At 39.4% G+C, this 20464-nt stretch overlaps 1 protein-coding gene across 2 annotated transcripts in view; it reads left to right on the forward strand.

Moving 5' to 3' along the window:
• Positions 1–20464, forward strand: part of negr1 (neuronal growth regulator 1) — a 132730-nt gene that overhangs the window by 24782 nt on the left and 87484 nt on the right. For both annotated transcript variants that reach the window (XM_019880352.1, XM_019880353.1), the window contains exon 2: positions 5658–5896. In XM_019880352.1, coding sequence (XP_019735911.1) covers positions 5658–5896 — 239 coding nt within the window. The remainder of the gene's footprint in view (positions 1–5657; positions 5897–20464) is intronic.

A 20464-nucleotide genomic window follows, 5' to 3' on the forward strand; every position in this document is an offset into this window, starting at 1 on the left:
ACAAGCAGAGATTCATACAATTACCGGGCAAATACGCAAAAACACAAAAGTCTAGAGATATGTATCAAACTCAAAATTGTTCTTTTTTTCCCTCTGAATTGCTTGGTCAAGTCTGCTTTGTTTGCCTCCCGTTTTAAAACTGAATGGGTCTGTTGACAATCCTTGTGGAATTGGATGTATTTATTTATTTCTTTTTTAACCTCACTGACATCCCCTCAAGTGTGTTAAGGGCACCACATTCTGTGCCTGGCTGAATTGAGGTAAATGTCTCTTTGTTGTGCACACAGTTGGCTGTCAAGAAGAAATGGTTTGCTGACTCCCGTTGGTCCTCAGGTTAACCCACCAAGAATCCACCGACTCGCATGTCTATTAAATGCACTAACTGAATTGGGCTGATGTTTTCACTATTTAGACCGGGGATTAAGTGAATCTCAAAAGATAGTCTGTTCCTAACCATTGACTTTCTCAATTCTTTGTTAGGAGTTAGAGACCCTGCCCATAGGACCAAGCTTAAACTGAACATTATGCCTGCCAAATGGACTGGCAATTAGCGCAACTCAAGACTTTTTGGTCGCTGCCAGTACACAGGATCTGCATTTTAAGCAGTGCGGCATAAATTGAATGTCTGTATTCATCCAACCCACTATCACTTCCTTCCATAAAAGCATGCACACATCATCACATCAAAAAAACATCATGAACCCATCCAAATAATGAGAGTGGCAAAGAAGAGTAACATATAAAACTAGACTGTTTTACATTTTTGGGGAATGAGGTGTAAATTCCCTCATCATAATTCTCTTTTGGAGTTAGTGTCTCAAACAGTTGTATTTTTTTTTTTTTTTTACAATTATAGTGGATGGATCTTAAACCAATTGCAAAACCAATCATCACCATCAGCATTTTTTTTCATTTGTTACAGACTCTGACTGTCGCTATCACAAAACCTTTAATGACAACATGCAATTTTACAGTATAATTTTGCAATATTATGTTAACATTACATAATACTAATCCCCTTTGAAGATACCTGACTGACACAATAGGGAGGAACCATGAAATGTGTTGCGTAGTGCGTAATAACCATACTTTCATTTGCATCTTGCTTGGGGAATTTGCTCAACAAATAAAGCTCGATTGACCCTTTTGTGTAATAAAAACAGTAATAAAAAACAAACACACTTTCTGGATTTCATCATTTAAATGCTGTGGAAGTAAGTGATTTCCACTTTGGGACGCTCGACTTTCAAGGTTTCTCATTGGTTTCATACTTACTCTTATTCTTTAATTTATGTGTTTTTTTTCCTTCTCACTGTTCGTCTTAATAGAGGGAATTGCACGGAGACAAGCGCATCTGAAATGTTGCGCCACCCAGAGGCGCCTCATGCCTCTGCGCAAAGTATTTATTCCAATATTTGTAGATGACGGAACCTAGTTAACTTCTGTGGCAATTGCTTACTTTCTTTGTCAGAATGATGAATGTGGTCATACCTATCGGACTGTGCCGGAGTTCCAATGTCCTTTGACAAAGAAGGATTGTCCATTTGTGCCGTGAGCAGAGCACATCAAGAGAGTGAATAAGCCCCACAGGAAAGCAATAACAAAACACCCTCTTTGTTACTGGCACGTTTCAAAAATCATCGCATTAAAGACCAGTGGCACACGACCTTTCCTTTCACTTGATAGCCATTCAACAACAGTATATCGTAATAGGTTAAAACAACAGGTCCTGTTTTTTTTTTTTTTTTTTTTTTTTTTAACCCTTTAAAAAGCTTTTATTTCCTGATCAACCACATGGAGACATTTAAGGGTTCCTGTTAACCTCCGGCATCATCTGTAGCAGGGAATTGCCAACCCAGGTGCCGCGGCGCAGATGCGCTTTTAACGCTTTAAACAGCTGTCATTGACTGAATGCCAAACTCTGACAATTTATATAATCTCAAGAGTCCTGTGTAAGCATTATCCAAACGTGTACTCCCCCTTCCTTCAGATTGAAACTCTTACGAAGCGGAACAAACTAATCTGTAAATACTTAGCGCTTCTGGCAAGCAGGCAGTGAATGTCCCTACCCAACACCCAGCCTTGACCCCCACTTCACTTCCCTCGCACTCCTTGGCCTTCTGCCAAGTCTGACCTGTCACCTGGGTACTGAATGGTGGGAGTAAATTCGGCAGCAGCAGAATATCCAACCAGGCTGGGGCAAAAATATCATCCTTTAACCAATGACACAACATTCACATTTGTCTTTTTAATTACACTTCAACCTCAGAGATATAACTTTATGACTTTTGCATAGAACGCTGCAAAGGTGTAACATTGCCCAACTTGTGCAATTTTATTACAGCTTTGATATTACCCCATAAGGCGGAATTTTGGTTTCCATCTACAAGTGAAGTCGCCATGCAGTTTTTGGCAGTGTATCAGGTGTATGCATTTTGCGTTCATATCTTTACCTGTTTGAAATACTGGATGTGCAAATAAGACAGCGAAAGCAAAGTGAGAAAGGTTGACAGCAGGAGGAGGATTAGGTGGACCTGTGTACAGATGGCTGCGGGAAGCAGATGTCCCAGTTGAGCTGTTCGGGGTGGTCCCTGCCAGATCCGAAACAGTGACAGAAGTATGCAGAGCGAAAAGGCCTCCTCAGAACCGATGGCAAGATTTGGGCAAGCAGATGCTGAAACACACGGTCAGAAATGTCACTGGGAACATTGCAACAGAGGAAAACCACACCTCTCCTACGCGTGTATATTTGGAATACTACCGCCATTTGCGAATAAGAAAAGAAGTATGTGATGCAATTGCCTTAAGTTGCCGAAAAAATGTCATGTATTTTCTTTATTCAGGGAAATCAAAAGGTTGTGGCATATGCTTCTACAGCAATGAAGAATGGTGAACTGATGTTACTTCCACCTTGTGATACTTGGCATTGAAAGCAATGTCACTGTCCGGCAAGTATTTAGTTCTTTACATCAAACCAGTCCTTGGCATCTAATTATTGAATAAATACTATCGGCCATACTTAACTTATTCCCTCTTTCAAAGTTACTTCACGTGATTGCACTCTTCCTTTTCAATCCACTTGTAGGGGTGAATTTGCACAGTCGTGCATTCACAGTAAATGTCAAAAGCCAGTCAGTCATTACGATTTCACAATTGCTCCATTGACAAGACATTGTAAGCCTTGGAAACACTGAAAACCTCTTTGTTCGCAGTTTTTAGGATGACTCAAATTTACCTCGGTTGGAGACAATTTTCAGGGTTATACACAGATATGCCATCATCAGTTTGAAAGGACACAATAAATGCGATTTGGGGATGTATTGTTGCTCGCGACTAAAGAGACAAAATGGCATACAGTTAGGGTTGTAGCTACCACCTGTTGCTTTGTCTTACACGTACGAAACCACAAATGTGTCTTTGTGGATATGTTTAATTTTGAAAAACACTATTATTTGTGGACAGCTATGTTTCCGACTTTCTTCTTTTTTTATTTTTTTAATTAAGGCGCTTGGTATTAGCTGTTCCTCTTATTGGACTCAAGTGACTTTGATGATTGCACATTGAAATTGATATGGTGGAATATTATTGAGGTGGTGTTAAATTATGAATTTGTTTACTATATTTCAAAGTGACAAATAATACTGTTCAAATATTGAGCTAAATGAAAAGAAAGATTATCAATGCTAAAAGCCCTCATCTCCATTGGGACCAAGCTAACATGATGCTAACATAACACTTAATAAATTGCTGCTCATGCCCTTGTTCTGAAATGTTGATTAATGAATAGTGCTTGAACTTTTAATGTGGATGTATTATGGGCAATACTTTCACATAATTATGTGAAGAAATTGCCTATTGGTAGATAATTGCTCACATTCCTTACGGCGCAGGCCAGTTTTAATTCTCTCCTATTTTTCAGCTGTTGATTTGTGAGATCCATTCATCTTTGTAGACTTCATTTTTCTTTTCAGGGAATTTCACTCTCCTAATTTGCATTGAACCCATTGACTTCTCAGGCGCAACTTGTGAGATTTTGTTCTGTACATCTTTCACATCTTTCCATTTAGTGGTTTTCACCTATTCACACACACACACACGCACGCACGCGCGCGCGCACGCACGCGCGCACGCACGCGCGCGCACACACACACACACACATCAACAACAACAACAACATAAAAACATCAAGCCATGACGAGAAAAGCAAAATTCACCAACACTCACTGAATTTATGTCTCGTGAGTGCTGCTCACATCGCACGTGACTTTTTGAGGCACATTATTTCCAGAAAATGTAGGTTAAACTCCAAACTGTACCGCTTTCGGAATGTTCGGCATTGGATGTTCCTTTGAATTCATACTGATGTAAGGTCAACATCCTGACAAAATATTCAGTTGCAACTGCATTAATTAGAAACTAGCAATTGTCTTGATAACAACCACTAATCAGTAAAATTATGCCAAGATACAAAGTTGCATTAAAGGTTGAAATTGGATTGGCTACAGTGAACAATACATGGGATCCCGGTTTCATCTGTCAAAAATAGCCCTATTTGACACGTATTTGTCAGGAGGTGTCCAAATACAAGTATCACTAGACACCTTGGTAAGGGATTACACAGGCAGAGATAACAGTAATCATTTCTGGAGGACTAGTGCAAAGACATTTAATACTGATAAGCAGATGGTGAATGAACATCAAGGACAAGTCAATCAAGATGAAGGAAAAAGTAGAGATTCTGCCTCTGGGTAAAATGTGCTCCGGCCTAAAATCCATGCTTTTATCATGATGATTAAATGCAAATGGATACATGGAAGGTAGGCTGCATATTATTTTTTTACATTCTTTTAGATTCCTGTTTTGTTTTTGTTTGATAATTTTCGAGTAAAAAAGTAAAAATACATCTTCACTATACTGGCGGCCGCAGCAGCCCCGAAAACGGGACGGTTGTGAGACAACGCGGGAGACAGGATGGATGACTGTTACAGACTCTGATTGCTGTGGTTGCCTGTTGAGATGTCTCACTTGTCAAAACATTTGTCACAGCAGTCGTGGTGTGGATGAGAAACCTATTTGGCTTCTATAAAAGAGGTGAATTCAACAAAACCTGACAGCACGTGCTGCAACGGGGTGTAACACCACTTGCAAGAGTTGACTCGTAAAGCCGTGTGTTTAATTTGCCAACAGTGGCCACCATGGCATACTTGTGTTGAATGCTTAAAGTCGAACGTGTGTGTGTGTGTGTGTGTGTGTGTGTGTGTGTGTGTGTGTGTGTGTGTGGAGGGCGTGGGGGTTGTGAGAGAAAGAGACAGAATAAGTAGAGGGAGAGGAAATGGTACGCTCGCTGCGCGTGTCAGGACACTCAGCAGTGTGTCTGCGATTAATGGGCTCTTGCATGCTCCGGTACAAGAGATGGATTAGTGAATTTGTTGCTGGCAGAAACTAATATCAAACACTTCATGTGCCGCTCCACGCTGACGCCGAGTCTGGAGCCAGGTCAGGCTTCATTGGAATCAGCCACAAATGTCCTCCAAAGCTACCTGGCATCCATGTTTCAGCCGTCAAAAGCCTTGACGATTTGCGACAACCATGAGGAACCCCATCATAATGTTCTTCCACTTCCACACATCTGACCCAAGTGTTTTTTGTTCCTACAGGTGCTACCTGTTGGATGGGATCTCAAAAGGAGCCTGGCTGAACCGCTCAAGCATCATTTTTGCAGGGAATGACCAGTGGTCCACAGACCCGCGTGTGTCTATTGTGTCCAGCGTTGGAGACAAGCACGAGTACAGCCTTCAGATTCAGAAGGTGGATGTATCGGACGATGGCCAGTACACGTGCTCAATTCAAAGCGAGCGCAACCCACGGCCTAAACTTCTCAACCTCATTGTAAAAGGTATGTACATCTTGTCTGTTTGTCACAGTTTTTTTTCTTTTTTTTTCCTGTTGAGGTGGTTTTAATTGGGCACATTCAAGTTTACATGAATTAAAAACATGTAATCCAAGAACCATACATCGGAACAAACAGTTTAGTATTCACATCGCTGGCCCCTGATGATCTGAACCAGTGACAAAGACCACACGAAATGTCAATCACATTTAAGCATCATTAAATGAAACGCAGTGCTTGAGAACAGTAACATAGAGTCAATAACATCCAGTCATTTTTAAGACGGGGTACTTTTTCTACGTTGGGCTAGCAATGTTTTTATAGCCTTTTGATGTGTTCAAATAGAGGTCCTATTCAAGTCAGTAATTCATGTCACTCAATGACATAATCACAACTGCTGTATATCTGCTACCATATGCGCTGCTTGCTTCTCATCTTAGTCTTAGTGGAAGAGCGAGTGCTTTGAGAATTTATTCGACAGAGTGACAGAAATCTTCCACAGGCATTCTTTGGTGGATGTGAACCAACACTGTGGGCTATATTTTTCTACTGAATGCTGTGCAGCACAAAATAGAGGCTTGGTTGACTAAGGCTGCTTTAATTTGGTCTCTTTGGTGTATCATAGAAGGAAAAAAAATGCAATTATTTTTGAGTCTGAAATGAATTGAGTGGTAGTAGTCTGTATGTGATTCCGAATTGAAGAGCAGGTCTTGAAATATACAGCGGGAGCTTTCAATATCATGAACATGCAATATAGATCCTTAGAGGTCAAAATGGAATCTTTATACATCTCTGTAACAAGGTCAAAGACAAGTCGAAATATTAAAAAGCTGTGAGCACAAGGAAAGTATTCACTGCAGTCTTGGTTGAGCTGTGTCATCAAACGGTTGCGTGTCAGCTTTCTCTAAAATCTATCTTCCCTCAACCATGTTGTATTTCTTTATTGCAGTAAAACAGAGGTTCATAACTCTTGGGTGAGGAATATTTATGAGGAACTTATCAGTCAAGCTGTCAGAAGAGTTAATGGCTTTCAGTTTTTTAAATTCACAACAGGGCAATGGCTTGTGATGAGCCACACTCTGGAAAATGACTGCATTTAGTTGACATGGTCCGATTGGGACATTTAATGTCTCTTTAAATGTTATGGGATCACTGGATTAATCATTAACTTTACATCTCCCTCATGTAAAGTGGGCTCCCATGTGTGCGCACGTTTGTGTAGATGGAAATATTTATGTACGTCATTTTTGGTTACACTGACATGGTAATTATAGCAAATAGTGAATAACAACATGCATTGTTTTGACACATACCATGTCAGTAATAAAAGTAAGCAGAAGCCAGAATTTTCTATAGCGTCATTCGATACACTGCAATCACATTTGAGATCGTTTTCCTTGCTGCCTATATATAAATATGCTTACTGGTAATGTTCAATGAAATGAAATAAAACCACATTATATATCTAATGCAGAAATGAACATAACAATAAATTAAAATACTGTAGGTAAGAGTGTATTGAATGCGTATTGTATGTTACGGTAAATAAATCATATTACTCAGACGTTGGACACACACCGTTGTTGTCCTCGTATTATTGGACATATCTGATGATGAAGCGTCACTTTGCATCGCTGCCCTTGTTGTTCTAATCCATGCACCCTCTACCACTGGCATGAAACTAATCTTAGACTAATGCCGATTAGGGTAGTCCAGGGGTGTCTAACTAAATTTTGGCGTGGGCCACATCATAGTTAATGTTTTCCTATGGTTTCGCGAGGACTGTTTTTACTGTGAAGCCAAATAAATGTATGAGAGCCTCATATTACATAACACATTGATGAATAACTCGTTTTGAAATCAGATGCTAGTAAAAACTTCTTTTCAAATATTGTCACATTTATTTTAAAAGGGGATTCATAACAAAAACAAATAAATAAACTGTGTTTTTAAAAGTGAAGACAACTTGCAATGCTGGTATTTTAGAAAGAAACACACTGAACATCGTTCCTTTTGTGGGCCACATAAAATGATGTCGCGGGCCGAACGTGGCCGCCGGGCCTTGAAATTCACACCGGACACAAGGCTAACCCTCATTCATGCTCATTTGCTTTTAATGCGTGGGTCATGTTTTGTTTTTGTTTTTTTTCCGCCAACACAACATCCTGTTTGATCCAAAGTATGAAGCATAATTGCATGGGCACCCAAAAATATTTAATTTTTAAAAATGTGTAAATCTATTGCTTGAAGGGGGAAAATGCAATTTAGGGGCAGTCTGGAGCCATGGAAAAGATACAATGTGTGTCCGCGCTGCCATAAATTAAAAGTGAACGCACAGTAATGACAAATATATCATTAAATCACACAACTACATTGCATGCTCCTCCATGAGAACTCCTACTGTGGGTTTTGCCTTTTTTTTTTGTATGTGCTGCATGAAGAAGGTATGTGTATGTGGAAGCTAATTCACTGTAGCACATTCATTAGATCACATCATGGAGAACAAGGATATAGATGCACATCAGGCACAGATATCAGTACTGGTGATGAGAGCATTTTTGTTTGCACAAAGAAGCCTGTAAAACTGCAATTACTGTTAAATGTCATCCGACATGCTCAAAAATGCAATACTGTCGACAAATATTGTCATATAATTCTGAGGCCATTTTATCCAACCGTAATTTATACCAGTTAAAAACCCATCGCCTACCATTAACATGAGCTCAGAATTTGCAGTGCTCTCACGCTGTGTTGTTTTTACATATTTTCTAAGCTGTTATATGCCAACATCCATCTGCTTGCTCTGCTCTTTAAAAGCTAGTGGGTATGAAGTGGAGCTGTGGTTGGAATGAATACGCCGTAAGTGTCTTTTTAACAATTGTGCTCGCTTGTGTAGTTGTCCATTACACTGGGAGTCAAGAGGCTTTTGAGGAGAATCTCATGTTCACCTCCCTTTAGTTAAGGGTTACTCGCTGAAGGGCTGTGAATTTAAATCAGTTCTAATATGTACCCAGGACAATGACATTGGTCCCCTGTTAGACTTGGCAGTGCTTACGTTTTCATCCTATTTTAATCAGTGGTACCTTAACTCACCCCGACTTCCAAATTTTCAAATTATGAGTTGTCACTTGGTTTATTTTTCATGTTTTATTTTTTGGGGTTTGTGTTATTAGCCAAAATTTGACCAACGCCCCCGCTTGAGTGAAGTGAAAATATGGCATCCGGTTGCTGATGCCTTGGGAGCCCTTTTAGTGGTTTTCAAAGCCTGGAACAGATTAATGGACTTTCAATTAATTTCAGTAGGGAATATTGATTTCGAAGTAATTTGAGTTATGAGCTTGGTCACAAAACAAATGCAACTCATAATTCAAGGTACCACTTTATATTGGCAATAAAGTATTGTCATGTAAAGTATTTCCAATGACATCACCATTATGCAATAATGTGAAAGTCAATGCATCGGAGAAAGCGCATGCTCAAAAACAGATGAGTTGAAGCGATTGTTTTTATGTGTGACATATAAAAACAGATGATTCACCCCATCCGACCTTAGACTATGAATGACTACGAATTACCAGAGAAAGGAATGCGAATCAAAGTCAAACAAATTTAATGCCAAGGAAGATGCTCATCGAGCCTTATCAACCACAAAGATGCTCAAGAAGGTCTAACCCAGGGGTGTCAAACTCAGGTCCTGGAGGGCCGCTGTCCTGCATGTTTTCCAAGTCTCAACAGATCATCAGCAAGCTCTGCGGAAGCCTGACATTGAACCTGTTCATTTGAATCAGGTGTGTTGCAACAGGAGACTTGGAAAACATGCAGGACAGCGGCCCTCCAGGACCGGAGTTTGACACCCCTGGTCTAACCCCTCCAAAATGACTCCTTGTTCATCAACTGCAAATATTTCCTCGACTCCAAAAATCATGTGATTTACTGGAGTCACCTAATTGGCGGACAGAAATTATCACTACAGGGCCATCATGTTATTGTAGTTGTTGGCTTTCTGTACAGCAGTCTGTAATGGGAATCTTAGCGCGGGCGTTCCAGGTCAGAGGAGCTCCTCACAACTGGCCATATGGCTCAAGCCAGCTGAAGCCACTGTGCCAGTTTTCAGCCGTATGGTTTCCTCATGGATGGAACTATGTGTGTAAGGCCCGCCATACACCTAGCAAAGCAGCCAATTACGACTGAACTGTCATGTGTGTAGGGGTGTGCCTCTCACCAATAAAATACAATTTGTGACATCTCAATACATTGACTCCGATACAATTTAAAAAAATTTTACATTTTCAAGTGGAAGTATTTGTTTTGGTTTGATTCATCTCTAGCTTTTGTCATGTTAATTAAATATCATATGTGTCAATGTGTAAAGGCCCTGCAAAATCCAAACTATTCAAGTCAATTACCGTATTTTTCGGATTATACGTCGTTCCGGATTATAAATCGCACCAGCCAAAAAATGCATAATAAAGAACAAAAAAACATACATAAGTCGCATTGGAGTATAAGTCGCATTTTGGGGAGAAATTTACGTGATAAAATCCAACCCCAAGAACAGACATGTCATCTTGAAAGGCAATTTAAAAAAAAATAAAATAGAAAACAACACGCTGAATAAGTGTACACTATGCTAACGTTACATGATGCATAAACGACGAACTGAAAACGTGCCTGGTATGTTCAAGTAACATATTAAGAGTTATTCAGATAACTATAGCATAAAGAACATGCTAACAAGTTCACCAAACCATCAATGTCACTCCAAATCACTAAATCCAATGACATCGTCATCCTCTGTGTCACTTTAAAGCAACTCCACCAACTCCGGAGGTAGAAGATGGCAGCGCTTCCTCTTCTCCGTCGCTTACGTCACACTCATCGTGGTTTTATCAACTCTAGAGCGGCCTCTTGTGGTTTAATGTGAAAATAACATGTGAAATGATATAATAATATGTTAATAATTTCACCCATAAATCGCTCCATAGTATAAGTCGCACCCCCAGCCAAACTATGAAAAAAAACTGCGACTTATAGTCCGGAAAATACGGTAAAGTCAAAGAAACAATGAATCATCAGCAACATAAAAGTAACCGAGCTATAAATCAAGTCCACTTCATTATTTTGTGTGCCATGTACCATGTGTATATTACGAGTGTGCATCTCTTGAATAAGAAAATTCGATATATATCAATGTCAATCACATGCTTTGCGATATGATTCAAGGATGGTACATTTGAAAATCACTTCTATTAAAGGGGGAGGTTAAGTCAATTTACACTAATATGTTCTGTGCGGCTCCACAAGTCTAAACACAGTATCCTGAATATTGCATTTGTAAGCAACAAAATCCGCCTGTTTTTATCCATCTCAGGAGGTTACCATTTTGTCACTGAAAATGACATCACAGTGCCAAAAGGCGAACGTCATATGACCAAACCCAGAAAGTAAGTGAGCCATGATTGGTCATTATCTGAGCCTTTAGGTGCATGGAGATGTCAGGTGTTGTTCCCAGTATTTACTGGAGCCATCCATCCAGCTTGGAGGTTACTACCCCAATGCCCCGATCACTACTGGCACCACTGTTGCCTTAACCCTCGACATTTTCTATAGTTATTCCTTCAATCCCCTTGGCATTTCTCCGGCTTTTTGTGTTGATGTTGCTATCATTTGGGATTGCTACATCTATCACAACTGCTTCTTTCTTCTGATGTTTATCCACCACCACTATATCAGACTGCTTGGCTATCACCGGTTTATCAGTCTGGATTTGGAAGTCCCACAGGATCTTTGCCAGTTTTTTCTCAATTACCTTCGGGGGCGTCTGCCATCTTGTTTTGTAGGATCTTTCATACAGATGTTCCATTACACTATTCCTGCTACCTGGTTATGCCGCTCCATGCATGCCTTGTTTTGCCAGGATCTTACACCTTGCTGTGATATGCTATACCATCTCTGGGGCATCTTTACACAACCTGCACCTGAGGTCATGTCTGATGTGGTCGACCCCAGCCTCTGTTGAGCATGTATTTAGGGCCTGTTCTTGTACTGACATGATTCAAGTGCTGGTACTGTCTTTCAGTCCAGCCTTTTCCATCTATCGGTATGTTTTCCCAATGAGTTCTCAATGTCAGCCACTTCCTCAAGTTTGGTACATGCCATGCAGGGGGTTGAATTTCCTTGACAGTCTATCTGGCTCCTTCTCCTCAGGCTTCTGTTGCCTGAGGCATTCATCAAGTCATCACTTATAATAAGTCATATAATAAATACTTATTCCTGTAATGTAATTTGGAAATATACCTGCACATACATACATGTATATGGTGTTTGGCCATCAAAGTAAAAAAAATATATATATCATAATAATTTTTAAAAAATATTTGTAATATAATCATATTTTGTTTTTTTTTTGTTTTTTTTTTACCTGGTTATAGAAATTCATGAGTATCCGGGTTTTCTGCTGAAAAGGGATATTACGTCCTGAAAATTCTGTATGACTGCACTCTATTGTGAAATCGCTATACAAATAAAGATGAGTTGAGTTGAGTCGACGGTACAGCTTTCTTCATCCATACATAGCAGCAATATATAGGGGTCTATAATTGTAGATGGCGCAGCTGCGCTGGAGCGTAGCAACTCATTTTGATTTTCTTACTAGTGCAAGCCTTGTTTCCCCTTTTTGAGAATTTGCCAGACCGCTCCGCGCCTGATGGGTGTTGAAGCGTATAGAGGACCTTTACACTGACATGCACCAGGCAAACCTGTCAATTTGGTGGCTGAAAGTAATTGGACCTTTACGCCTGGTGGAACCACATGTAACTGTTGACGGCTCTAGTTTAACGCATTCATCGTGAATTTGATCGGTGCACCAAAAACAGATTCTCCGTGAACACGTGTGGTGGATGTCATCTATTTGATTTAGCAATATGACAATGCCGTGCATCGAACATTCTGAATCATTGCGGAAATCAATTCACTGAACACTATTATTATTATTATTACCGTTAATAATATTAATAGTTATATTTTTTTATTGCTACCCTGCCTGCTGCGATACAGCTGGGGGGTGGGGGGGTCACGGTTACGGAGTCACATGGTCACAAACCATCAGAGTGGAAGGTGGTCTCCAAATGTGCACTTAAAAGTGCAGCAACAACAACAATAACAGTAGATACACAGTAGATTAGCTTTCATTTTGCTCTCTCTGTATTAAACTTGTTTCACGGTGGTTATAAAATTCTGTCATTTTTTTCTTGATTGGCGATTTGATAAATTAACCTAATCAATTCAGTGTCATTCTAATAGGAAACTGCCAGCATTACACTGAGCTGAATGATGCTGTCGCAGCAGCTCTCTGCGTATCTCAACTTATTGCTGGTGTCACGTACTTCTTCAGATCATTCGCAGGTTGAATCGATTGTACAGGGTGTCCATAAAGTCTCTTTACCATTTAAAACATGTATTAAAAATGCAATTCATTATATATTTTATTCAGATTTGTTCTATTGTATTCTGCGTTTATTAAAGTTTTTTTTAACCTCTTTTAATACACTTCGACATGAGCACCAATAGTTGCACGAAGCACATCAAGACGGTACTCGATTTTTTGCCATGTTCGCTGTAGCATAGCCTCATTAATTGTGGCAATGGCATCAGTAATCCTTTGCTTTAGGTCCGTAATGTCCCTTATCTTTGGTCGATACACGATATCTTTAACATGGTCCCATAGAAAAGTCCAGTGGAGTGATATCTGGTGAACGTGGCAGCCAAGGAATTTGCCCATTCCTTCCAATCCACCGGTCTGGAAATGTTTGATTGAGGAACCCACGAACATGCAGCCCCCAATTTGGTGGTGCACCATCTTGCTGAAAAATGATGTTTGGTTGAAGGTCATTCAGTTGTGGTGCCACATATTCAGTTAAAAGGTCAAGGTAAACTGCAGAAATTTTGTATGGGTTCATTCAACATCACCTCTTTCACAAACAGGATCCCTGAAACACACAAATGCAGTGTGATAAAACAACTTTAATGCAATAGAACAAATCTGAATAAAATATCTAATCAATTGCATTTTTAATACATTTTTAAAATGGTAAAGAGGCTTTATGGACACCCTGTAGTTCTGCTGGTTGCAGCCAAGTAGCACACTCCAATTTGCCTCAAGGCGCCATTAATGAACAATCAGTTTTACACAATCGACTGAATTATTAACAAATAAATCAATATGCCCATTTCACCCACAGTTAGAGCTCAAACAATATTTTTTTTTTTATTGTTACATGCCCTAATATAGAAATTGTCTGACGTGCTTTAAAAGCAAGAAGAGGGTTCAGTATGGCTGCTGCCTCCTATCTTCAAATCTTTGAGTCTCTGATTTCAACGATAATATTTGTCTTCACGATTGTCCGTATTATTAACAGGGCATTAACGGTATTCTTATTGGTCCTTTTTTTTTTTTGTTAAGAAAAACACCCAAACAAAAAATACTAGAACTAGCAGTGATTTTCTTTCTTCATCTATTCATGGAAATGTCCTGATCACATTGTTTTGCACCCAAGTCAGAGTCATCCGATATTGACGATCTGCCGATACAGAGTCCCAATCTAATACAGTATCTCAGCAATGCATGAAAGAGAAAAAAAAACATATCTTAAATATATTTTTTTCTTTTACATGCAAAATACTCCATTAATATTACTAAACTTACATATTATCATTGCTACATGACACTAGCCTCACATTAGCTCCCTGCGAAAACTACCACAGCCTTCTCAGAAGAAGGTAGAAGATGCAAAATCACATTTATGTTGCAGAAATCAATCAAATTATTTTTGAGGAATTTTTCCAAGACGGTTAACAAAATTGTTAAGGTGGTATCAATACTGCATGTTTTAAAAATTCAGTCCCAGGGCCAGTTTAGTGTTGGGGCTCGGTGCCCATCTCGAGGTGAAACAGCTGATTTTCCCCATTGGATCACTTTATTTTCGCTCTGTGAAGCAATTTGAAGGTGCCTTTTGCTGATTGAAAATGTACAGATTACGTTGACAAGAAACTCTCCAAATTTGGCTAACGCATAAAAAACATCAAGGTCATTGTGATTTGCTGAATTATTGAAATGTAATATATTTTTTAGCAAGATTTTACAGATGCTGACCTAATTATAGAGTCCTTCTGACCATTTTCTCATCTTGTAGCGAGGAATGAGAGGTTGTTATCATTCCAAGCACACCAGTCAGCCACCATCCCTCTCTGTTAATTAAGATTGTAGATGTGTTAATGCATTAAATATGCATCCTGTCTAAGAATATCTTGTCACAGTGAAGGGGGGCGGGGGGCTGTTGAGGAGTTTCCCTCTTCTGGCCCTTGGTAGTCTGTTTAACCACAACACAAGCCTTTGGGCCAAGCTGTTGAAATGCATTCACACATTTCACTAGCACAATGTATGCTACATGTTTATTTAAATCATTTAAAAAATACGATTCATGCAATTTATACAGACCTATACAGGATTATAACATGAATGTGGTATTTCACACTTTTCTTTTTTTAATTATGCCACATGACACAGTCCTGGAAAGGGTTAACAGTTCTCCAAATGTCAAGACATAATCCGGCATATGATGAAAAAGCTCACAGACATTAATATGGATCAAAGCAGATCTGGCAAGAGAACTCACCGCCCGCCCCTGTAGAATGACTCACAGGAACATGTGGAGCCTTGAAGCTCCAGGTTTTTTGATCCATTCACTTTGTCAGAAAAGACAAAGGGCATAATTAAATAACATGGCCAAGGTAATCACATCTGATTTGTAATATGCAATAAATCTGTCACTCCCATAAATAATGAGCAGGTGTACTTGAAATAGATTTTTGCATGACCTAGTTCAAATACCGCCCTGTCACTTTAAAGCAAACGTCTACACTTTCAAACAATGTGTACATCTCATATATAATGTGAGATAAATGCTCTGCATTTCAATAGCACCCCACCTTCTGGTCTTTGTTGAAAGGCAGCAAACCACACCTATGCAGATTGGTTGCATTGAGGTCACCAGAAGCGTGCCAAGCAATGTATAAATTAGTAGGGCTAACAAAGAGCTATGGGAGAACAAAGTATCACTCACCGGAATTAGAAAAAGGCAATAAAACTCCGAACACACTGCACGCAAACGGGATTAACCCTTTCAGGGACAGCGGTTACTACAGTGGACAGTTTATCATGTTATCAGGTTACACGTTATCATTATTGGTAAATGAAAGGGTTGACCATACTCTCCAGGCCTAGTGTGCAAAAATGGTAAAACAACACCATCAATATTGATTTATGGTCTTTATATGGTGAATTTATGCTTGAAATATTGTGAGGCTTGGCAGCTATCATCGTTACTAGAGCTCAGACTCTCATCCAAAATTTGCGTTCACTATCCGTGTCTTGTTTAACCAGCAAATCTCAAATCAACTTGAATGGGTGAATTATTGCTCCCGTGGGCTTCTTTACCTCCTGGATTGAATTGAGGCATAAGGCCTTATTTTACTGTCATGTTGTATGTTGATTGTTTACTGTTTTATTTTTTTAGTTTTTTTTAAATTATGTTAGGTTCGATTTTTATTTATTTACAGACTTTGTTTCCACTGCGGCCCTATAAATAAAATTGATTTAAGAATTAGTCTGTGAGGAAGGACAATGACAAAACTCCCTCACTGTAGTTGTAGTACACTGAATGTGGTGTTTTTAGATGAATCATCCTTGAGGCTGCAGTATTGGTATAGGTATCAAATATGAAAACGTAATGTCGAGCCATGCCTCGTCTGGATTCAAGAAAGACCAGTCTATCAAATTACTCTGAAGATAATTGGGGCCTGCCTGTATAATGTAAAAATAAAGAGAAGAATCTGTTTTTGAAGCATGATTGGCTGTGCATGTTAACTAAAACTAAATCAATCTCTCCGTGGGAAATGCATGTAAATATCCCGTGTTACCATCTGTCCATGTCCATTTTTTTTTCTTCTTTAAATTTGGTACGTTCAATAATCTGGAAATTATGGTAATCCCTATACCAAGATTCACAGTGCAGTGGTGCCAAGCCAAACAAGTTTAATTTGTTTTTGGACCATGTTCGTAACTCAAAACTCAGATATTAAATCATATTTCCGAATTGAAATGAATGACCTATGATTTTTTTTTCATGATGAAAAAAAGTAAATTCCATATTTTATAAATACACACAGCAATGACATAATAAAATAGAATCACAAACAATTGAACAGTTTTTGTCACACTTTCTCCTTCAATTCAGTGCACACTGTGCTGCTCATTCTGTTGTGCACACTTTGGCCACTTGGTGGCACTATAAAACAGACACGGATATTCTGCACATGGAGACAAATCACAGCTTCTTAATACAGCAGTAATTTTAGTTGTTATTCCCAGAGAATAAAGAATATATGCCTCTGAGTATTTTTATATTCTCTGTATACACGTGTCGCTACACTTGTGTTATTGCTCAAAGGGTTATATTACCGCCACAAAAGCCATTCATATGAGGCTTTCTATTTATGTGTTAACAATAGTCGAACGGTCTTCAAAGCCAAGGTGTGTGGTTGTTTTAAGCACATGTAATTGTTTTGATTGTAAACTAATTATTTCTGCCAAAACAGTTCACTTGTGAAGTGAACTGAGTCACTGCCACCATACAGCGCTCGTATGTCAAATTTGCGCTCACACGTCAAAGCAAAAAATAGGCGGAACGATCGGTTGCCAACCAGTTCGGGGTGTACCCCGCCTTACTGCCCGAAGACAGCTGGGATAGGCTCCAGCACGCGCGCGACCCTCGTGAGGATAAAGCGGATCGGAAAATGGATGAATGGATGGAAGAGCACAAGCAGTCGGTACATGCATGGGGTATGGCATGCAAATTACAGCGGCATTAGAGCATCTGGAGCATTTGAAAAGATTCTCATCATGGAACCTTTCAAGTAACAAAAACTATTGTCTGCGCTAGATTGTCCTTGTGGAACTGTATCTTCAGACAATCCCATGCTTCCTGTTTCGTGGGAACCATTTTGGGAAGGCCATCTACTTTTCTAGCTGGGCTGTGCCTCAGTCAATGCACTTGAATTAATCTGGTGTCTACTGTGTGGATGAAAGCGCAGTCCGCGATCTTCAGGCTTTTGTTCATCATACAATTTATCACAATTAGAATTGAAAATGACACGGATCTTCAGGGGGTGAAGCATTGTCAGACATCTATTCTACGAGAAACGCTGGCCTTGATTGGGCAGATAAATATCACAGTCTGTGCTCCCTGTCACTCCAGCACTACTGCATGTCTCACACTGAATGCAGACCGACCACCAGCAGTGGAGGATATCCACCTGTCTCATCCCTCAAATTCTGCTACTTGACATCATTGCCGAAACATGGCAAACGACTTCAATCCAAAGACGCGGACAAATCACTGAAATTACATATGTAACAGGAATCATCAGATTTCCTGATGTTCTGTATGAACACCTTCATTTGAAGAATCGGTGAACAAGCAGTCCAAATGGGAGAGTCTAAACAAATGAAATTGGCTGACATCTGTATTCTGCAAAGCACAAGCTCAGGGTTTTTCATAATGACCCATTTATTGAATATTCATGACTTTGACCTTTCCAAACTCCTCAGTGGGACCGAATTGCTCTGTCGTCCATGTGCGTTGTTCAAACACGATGGTGTCCCACCACCGTGTGGTCGATATTGTGTGCCATCAGAGAATGAATGTGGCAGCTGACACCGAACTAAAAGTATCCAAGGGTACTTGTGAAGTCCTTGTACGTGTACGGTGTAGCGCGTGCAGCCAAAGCCGCAGTATTTCTTATGGCCTACTTTATGACTCATCACTATGTAACATGAGTCAGGACAGGAACAGTGCAGCCAAAGAAAATTAGTATTCAAACATTGAAAATGAGGACTTCATCACAACCCAAGGATCTAATTAGAGATCGACATGAATATTTTAAGGAAATGGATTAATGTCATTCCCAGTGGATGATGAAGGACATATTCACTCATGGACCTGACGGTGATGGCTACACGAAGCACACGCGAGATTTGGATTTTATTATTTTCCATAGTACTCGTTATAAGTGCGAAAAGCATTTTAGGCTTGAGAGTTGAGAGTTCCTCAAAGTCTTTCAAATATCACCATCAGTCAGCAAATATGGATTTCCAATAAAACATTACCGGGTATGCAGATTCATGGATACATGCCTTTGTATGGGTGGGAGAAAAATGTAATGGATATAGACTGAAGTTGTGTTTTTTTTTTTTTTACAGCACCAATCAATCAGTTTTAATCGTAATTGATGCATTTAAATTTCACTGCACAAATCCAATCAAACACTTGCATTGAGCAATAACAGACATTTTCATTTTTTGTTTAATAAGCAGTTCAGGCTGAAAAAAAAGTGTGGATGTTCAAGGTTAAGCTTGAATAGAACTTTTTTTTTTTTTTTTGGCAATTCAGGACAAGCCTCATGTGCAATAACAGGAGTGAGTAAGACTTACAACACGCACAATTGATCAAAAATGACATTCATTCATTTTGACAAGTGTTGGTTTTAATCATAGCATGCATCTATGATTGGAGTAGTCAGACTGCACAACCAGCTGACCGTCTGAATTTGTTTGTTTGTTTTATTGGTCAAAACTGCCCTTGAGATCTGACAAATATCTTTTCATGTATTAAAAGATGTTTGTAGACAAATGTCTTTTCATCGTAGTCATTTTCAGCGTAGAGTTAAATTTATGTTTTTAAAAGTATCACTGCATTTATGGACATTGCATCAGACATACGGTAAATACGGTTCTCCATGGTATCCCAGTTATTCTAACCTCAAAAAGTGGCAGCATGCTAACATTTTCCAGCTAGTTAACGGATAACAGTTGCCAGGTTCGCCTAATCTAAGATACTTGTGTCAATGTTTTTTTTTTTTTTTTTTAATGAATGTTTCAATCAAAGCATCATTTTTCAGGGCTAACAAATAATTTCTTTGGCGACTTTTATAACATCAGCAACGGTTTCTGGGGTTGGAGTTGTGGGCATGATTCCACGACAAGAATCACACCCTAGAGTCTGAATGGAAGAGATGTACTTTGAAGAGTTGTGTGTTATGACAGCAAGAAGCAAGCTGGCAAAAGCTCCCTCCACATTAATCATGACCTGGACTTTAAAATGTTGAACTCTGACCTTTCACGCTGCATTCCGCTCTGTGACAGATGGGGATGAAGCTTTTGTCCTCCCATCAGATCATTGATTTTTTTTACACACGTGCGTGCACACACACACTCAAAGACTTCGAGAGGATCACTCCCAGCCATTGCTGTTTGGACACGGGCTGAAATTTGTTTTGTGAATTGAAAGAAGCACAACTTTAGTTTATTTTTAAAGATGATTTCAAATAAGCCTTATCTCAGACCCATCTTGACATCCTGATGATTGAAAATAACCAGTGATCTTGAGAAGAAGTATTGCCCAAGCATGATTGTGAGCCTGAAAGATTAGCGTGAATGGATTTCAAAGTAATGTGATG

This window comes from Hippocampus comes, unplaced genomic scaffold (genome assembly GCF_001891065.2).
Source record: "Hippocampus comes isolate QL1 unplaced genomic scaffold, H_comes_QL1_v1.1 scaffold151, whole genome shotgun sequence".
Lineage (NCBI taxonomy): Eukaryota > Metazoa > Chordata > Actinopteri > Syngnathiformes > Syngnathidae > Hippocampus > Hippocampus comes.